This window comes from Papilio xuthus, unplaced genomic scaffold (assembly GCF_000836235.2).
Source record: "Papilio xuthus unplaced genomic scaffold, Pxut_1.1 DF827777.1, whole genome shotgun sequence".
NCBI classification, from domain to species: domain Eukaryota; kingdom Metazoa; phylum Arthropoda; class Insecta; order Lepidoptera; family Papilionidae; genus Papilio; species Papilio xuthus.
In genome coordinates, this window is record NW_013530872.1 from 4,291,878 (window position 1) to 4,299,086 (window position 7,209).

At 31.4% G+C, this 7,209-nt stretch overlaps 1 protein-coding gene across 1 annotated transcript; it reads right to left on the bottom strand.

Annotated features, from left to right (window-relative positions):
* Positions 1 to 2,095: 2,095 nt before the first annotated feature.
* On the bottom strand, positions 2,096 to 3,844 carry LOC106115804 (aquaporin-4-like). The gene has a single exon (XM_013309361.1). The coding sequence runs from the start codon at positions 3,680 to 3,682 to the stop codon at positions 2,903 to 2,905; it is 780 nt and encodes a 259-aa protein (XP_013164815.1). The 5' UTR covers positions 3,683 to 3,844; the 3' UTR covers positions 2,096 to 2,902.
* Positions 3,845 to 7,209: the final 3,365 nt, after the last annotated feature.

Consider the following 7,209-nt stretch of genomic DNA (forward strand, 5'->3'; position numbering starts at 1 on the left):
AGTGATAAAAATATACGATGAAAAATAATCTTAAATTTATTTCGAAATGCATCTATGAAAATTGTTTTAATAATAAAGTTTCATCTATTTGTTTGGTTTGATCCATTAAAGAAATGCTAAATCATGTTCATCCGTATTGCGGTATGAAATGCACTTGATTAACCGTGGGTTACCACTGCAGACACAAAAATACCAATATAATATATTTATGCAGATGTTGCGACCATAGAAACCCACGCTAAAAAGTCTAAATTTAAATACTTAACTCTAAAAACAACCGATAATGAACAACAGATTTAATAATATTTAGATATTAACCTGATTTCAAACTATCAGCTCTAATTCTACATGTCACGCTATAAATTTAATTTCAACGAATATTTTATCATAGTCACTAGTTTTAAAACGAAAAAATCCTGCTAAACCCAGTGGTAATATTCCTGAAAGAATTTTCATTACTCTTCGCTAGCTTGAAGAATGTTTGAAACTAACTTTGATTCGTTGATTTAATATTAAATTGGATAGAAGAAAATTTATTTGCCAACAGAATTAAAGAAAATATATTATTTTTATTCATAGATAGTGTACAAGCTTCTTAGTACTTATTTAGTTGTGAAAGTTCAATGTACTGCGGAAGTATATTTTAATTTAAGATATCAATGATAACATTGCACTTAAATAAATGTATTTTCCCGCTTTGCCGCCGCTGTTAACTCCCGTGCAAAATACAATGCGCCACAAATTACATTGTTTCCTTGCATTGTTCAGTGAACTTAATTTTCATTCGTATATTTATATGTTACACATACTTAGCGTATTGTTTTCAGTAATAAGAATAAATTGTAGTAAAAATAATGTAATTTAATCAAAAAATACTTTTGATTAACAATCCATACCAGTCTTTTAGTGCAACTTGTCTTTGTTTATGTATTTTAACAACGGAAAATCACCGAAAAGCTATTATTATTATTTATTTATTTTTATATAAAATTTTATAAAAACATAAAGTAAAGCTGTTTCGGAAAAATATGGTAACTAACATTCTGACACGAGAATTTTATATATAAGATGGGTATTTTATTGCTTGGTAATATCAACACAATTTCTCAACTGCTACTCAAAGATAACACAGCTCAACTTGACGACTTGTTTATTCCCTTTGGAATGAATTTATAACAGAATACAGTTTCTTTTATCAATAGATAGGACAATAAGAACCACACCGATTACAATACGAAAAAAACTCTGCTATCGGTAAAGCTTTGCGTGTACACGAGACCTCCTGTGTAAATTAAATATTTGAAGCAAAGTATTCGTAATGTCCGCTCTGTTAAAATAGTAATTACTAATATTATATGTAAATATTTTTGTTAATAAATTAGTATATTGCAATATTATATACTGTAAGAGTGAAGAGAAATACGTTATACAGTTAGAAATGAAAGTTAAATACAGGAAAATGTATAAGTATTTAAAGGTTTTATTACTTAGAGTAATCTCTTCCTAAATATGTTTTGTCCAGCTTTTTGTACATATATATATATATAAATTGACAAAAGGTTATTGTGCTCTGTAATATAAAAGTAAAGTTACATTTATTATATGTATTGCTTTTATTCCATTTTCCGTAACTGAAACCGAATTTGCTCATTAAGATCAATTTCCAATAAAACATTTTCCGTAAAGATGTTATGAATAAAGACGACCGGTAACATAAGAGATATTGTCAAGTTATACGTAAAAAACATTTTTTTTTGTAGATGGAAAACCAGCAAAAGGCCATCTTTATTCGTCAAAATAGTTAAACGACCGCCGCCCATAAAATTCGCATTTGTAAATACCTTGCTCAATTTTAATACACAGAGAATGAGATGCACAGAAATAGAGTATTTCCTCTTCCTGTTTCACCATGTCCGCGTGCTTTTCTCATCTTTTCCTTATTTTAAAAAGAGGAAGAGGATTCCAAATTTATTACGTTAGTTACGTGGTACGTAAATTAAAATCTTCAACAAAAATATAAGAAAACTATACATCAATGACGAGAAAGAAAGCCAAAAATCTTATAAAAATAAAATATAAGGGGATTGTGATAAATTATCCAGCATTATCCTTTACATTCCAAATTTATTGGGAATCGATGTTGGCACTAGCGCTTTCAGGTTGTTGATATTTATTGCTTCATTTGAATACTTTAGCAATAATGGAAATGAGATACTTTCTTACATTTTTATTTTGAAACAAACTGTATTTTCTTCCTTATGCACTGCTAGACATTAAATAGTACCTATATTTAAAGCAATTATCGATAAACTACTGTTACAAAGGCGAATTTAAAAACTTATCAGAATTTACGAAGTACTAACATAATTCCACGCAAGGGAATTAAAAAGGTTAATTTTTATTCGACTTCATTTACGAATTAACTGTAACTCGAACTAATTTGCCTCTAACGATGATAAATATAATGTCATCATCTACATTACATTTTGTAAAATCAAAGTATATTTTGATAAAAAAATTAATTTGTCATATATTCACACATACATAATACAGAGAAGTATATTAGTATTCTGTGCTACAAATAAAGACTAATTTGGCTTGTATAATTAAACTAATTTATATTTGATCCACCACGTATCTAATATTTGCATCGCACTAGGAATTTTGTTTCGTAATTACTTGTTTGTGGTGAAATTTATTTTGTTGGTATTTTGAATGTAATTTATGTTACATGAAGCACACAAACAGAATAACAACAATATTGACTTCAATGTAATTTACTGCAATTTTAATAAAGTATAGAAACAAAGTATTATGAAGATACTAATTTTATTACTTTATTTCACAATTATTTATTTGCACATAGTACTTATTAAATAATTATTACTTTATAGGAATTAGATCACATGCCATCATCTTTATTATTCAACCATACATATTTATAAAATATAGCCGACAACGATCCACCGAGAAATGGTCCAACCCAATAGATCCAATGCGCAGCCCACGCACCCGTCCAAACAGCTGGGCCTAGTGACCTCGCTGGGTTCATGCTACACCCAGTCAGCGGACCTCCGGCGATAGATAATCCAGCAATCGTGAATCCGAATTTCAAAGCAACTGACTCAAGTGATTTTTCATTTTTAGGGTCCCATAAGGCACAATTGAGGAAATTCAATGCAGCTGTAAGAATTACTTCGACTGCTAATGCTTGGTACACTGTGAGTGCAGAATGATGCTGTGTTGTGCAAATCCCGTCAGTTATCAAATCGTACGGTGATAAAGCAATTAATATTCCATAACCAAGGATAGAACCCACGCATTGAGCTATCATATAGGCTATGCCTAGTCCTATTGACATTTTTCCCCAGAGTATAGCCGCTAATGTTACAGACGGGTTCATATGTGCTCCTGAGATATGCGCAAATGCTTGAATATTAAAAAGAACTACAAAACCGAATCCAAGTGGCGCATATAATGGTGGCTGGTATGCAAGTCCTTGAATTGGTACACATGATAAACATCCAAGTAAAACTAAAAGTAACGTAGATATAAACTCTGCTAAAACAGCTCTCCAAGTCTCACAAAATTTGATTAAAATTTTGTCAGATAATTTGTTTCTGCACTTAACTGATACACTTTCAATTACGTTCGCTAAATGTTTACCCGGTGTAACGGCCATTACAATGCACCTTTGTCAACTTTATTTAGTCACTTTACCACGCGTATATTAAGTACAGGAAATTATTTGATACTTATGCAAGGTTTTAGTGTATTGGTAACTATAATATTTTTAACACGCTGTATGCTAACAATATGACGGTTGCCATTACACTCACTGTAAAATCCGAGTTCTGTTACACAATTACATTGCTGGTATTAATGAAGTTTGTCTAAGAATTAACAAGTCAAATTCTTAAAGGAATAACGTTATTTTTTATTGCACCAATTTGTTTTATAACTACATCGTAAAGCTTCCATATTCCGTTTTATCTTAGTTTTATAACTAAAGCGATTAAATGATATAAGTTTACAATATACAAATGTAATGATTTTACGGACTGATTACATTTTCAGTTTTCATAACAGTTTTTAACTTGTGCAATATTAATGTGAAATATTCATATTTATAAATAAAATATTAACTTATATGTCTTAATTGTTAGGAGTTTAAAAGCCTAAAAATGCGCAATAGTATGTTAGATTGATTCCAATTGATATAGGTTATAGTAGAAACTGCACTTTGAAATTAGATTTTTCGCTCCACCTGTTCTATGTTTCCTTCCGCCGTAGGAAATCAAGTTAGTGGTTTTCACGGAATCGCAATTTAAATTTTGCACGTACACTTTGGCTTATATTTTTTTCAAATTTACGTACGAAATTAAAAAAAAAGTAGATTAATTTTCTCGAACTTTAATTATTTTTAAGCGGTTTTATTTAACTTTCTCTGTTTATTTAGATTTAGTAATTTAAATTGGACCTACTTCCTGTAGATAGATTGATCTGAAACCACCCAATATTTGGTCGAATAGATTTGGTAAATCTGTGTTCAGTTTGGGAAAAACTTTTAAAAATATAAACTTTTGTAGATAAACAAAATTTGTACAAATATGTTTCGAATGAAAACTTGGCAACAAACTGTAATGAACATTGAAAGTTTTTCCTTACCAATACCTATAAAAATGTCACCTTAGAATTTAAAAGTAAGAATTAAATAAAGCCTTTAAAGTTTTGTTTGGAATGTATTATTGAAAAATCAAATACCTTTAACGAAAAAACAATTTCTACCTTTTATGAAAATAATTCAAAGTAATGGAGTTTGTAACTTATGAATAATAAAGCTTAAATAATTTAATAGATCACTAAATTTACATCTTTATAATATTTACATATATTTAATAAGTTACTGATATTATTATTTATACAACTTTATATCTTTATTTACGAAAACGACAGTGTTTGTAAACTTGTTAATCATAAAACACATAATTTCCCCTGTTAGTGTGATTTTCTGGGAAATAATGTCGGCTAAATTACTAGTCGGCATCCGTTACCCTCAATATACATCCGGTGACAGGGGAGGGAACTACCGTGATTAATGTTTAACTAACGCGGAGGTATGTCATTTCCTTTTAGCAGATGTTGTGGTATATTTAATGGAATATAAACATAACTAAATTGAAAAAAAATACTAAATTAACATCAACTATACATTCAAAGATCCTCATTAAATAAGCAATTGATATTACTGAAATATAAATTGATATTGCTTACAAAAAACAAAATTAAGTAAATCTACCCTTGAAGGATCTTACTGCATTGATTCTCCATTGAGACTTACAAATTAATAAATTAACGTAAAAACAAATATTGATCATAGGAACTTATTTATTCGAATTTTCGTACGTAGTTCCTTGGCATATAGACATTGTTGTGTGATAAACAAACAAATTAGATTACGACAACAAATCAGTCAAGCGCAGCTCATGTTTGCTCCGCCTACGCGAACCCCATCTTTAACTTAGCTGTTCTATTTACAAAATAAAGAAACACTTACTTTTTACTGAAACAGTAATCCGTAGAAGTATAAGCGGTATAAGAATATATTGATTAAATGTTATAAAAAAATGCAATATATGTAGGTTTGTTCTCCATACACAAGAATACGTAATCAGGCGTAGCATAGGTCTACGTAAATCTACAAGTCGGCACTCGTAGCACCACTGTTGATTTTACTACATATTAACGATAAATCAATTTATCATTTAAATTTAACAATTATCGATTTCAACCCACTTTGATAACAACCTTCAAAAACATTTCGTGTTTGAAAAATATTGATGAATGTTTCGCCCAAAATCTAAGAAATTTAATTAGAATTACTTCAAAGGTAAGTTATTAAGCTAACTTAATAACATCTTAAGCACTAACTAGCTCACGAACTTTAATACAATCTGTCCGACTTCGAAAGTTTCAATTAATCGTGAGCTTAGCGGTGTCCAACTTTGATAAATGTTAACACAATTTTCTACACTTTCTATTTGTTTCATAATTTAAATTTAATATTTCGAACAAGATTTATCATTAACTCTGGTACTTTTACGGAATATCTTAATAAACTTTTAATGTTCACGCTGAATAGCTTTCTAATTTATTATTATTTTCAGAATTGTAGCCAAATTATAATTTTCTATAGCAATGAATTTCCATTACCTAACATAATAAAAAACCTATGGTTACCACTCCGTCTAAGTAGCAGGCTTTTGTGGCAATCTAACCTAACTATGGTCTGCTACCATCAAATTCGGTTCCCACTGCACAGCATACCTTGGACTACGAGTTGCAGGGGGTGACGTAATATTATAAAAAGTTGAAGTGGCACTTACCAACTCGAGGCCCCGTTCACCGCCTGCAGGTGTCTGGTCACTCTGTCAGTCGAGTCAAATAAATCACATTCAAATAGTCTTTAGTCACCCGAGATGCTGCACTCCTGAAGCACCCGATGCACTGCTAGCTAGCGGGCTATAGATTTCACATTGTCGAACCGAACGCAGAAACGTAAACTTAAGTGACCCTGTACGTTACGAAACCGACAATCCGATGTGTAACTCTTTCCGTACAACTTCCGTCGACTCCCGATGCTGACGCTTAACTGTGCTGACTCACTGCCTTCCCCGCACAAGCCCCCGCAAGCCCCGCGCGCGACCGTAGCTGTGAGGAATTTCCAACTACCCACTTGCGCAGGGAAATTAAAAATGTGTCGAGCTACCAACATAAACCTATATAGCCGAACCGCGAAATTCATAAATACAGTTCGTCATTGAAGATGACGAACCACATTGCATTTGTATCGAACAGGTAATGCACAGTTAGACGTATAATTCTTATCTTACTTATATTATAAATGCGAATGTTTAGATAAGTGGTTACCAAACTTATTTTGTCTCTTACCCCCCTTGAGACCTGCAGCGCCCACAAGGGGGCGTTATCGCACACTTTAAGAAAGACTGGTTTAGATGGATGGATGTTTGTTAGAAGGTATCTCCAGAAAGGCTGCATGGTTATCTATGAAATTTGGCATGGGTGTAGAAAATATTCTGGAAGGACACATATGCTACATCCACTAATTAGGTAATTTATTAACCCGCGTACTGAGTCGCGGGCGACAGGTATATTTAATATGTTTATTGTCAAAGTTACACCATAGTG

Excerpts from the sequence above, each read along its gene's own strand:
- LOC106115804 (XM_013309361.1), bottom strand. The coding sequence starts at position 3,682 with ATGGCCGTTACACCGGGTAAACATTTAGCGAACGTAATTGAAAGTGTA.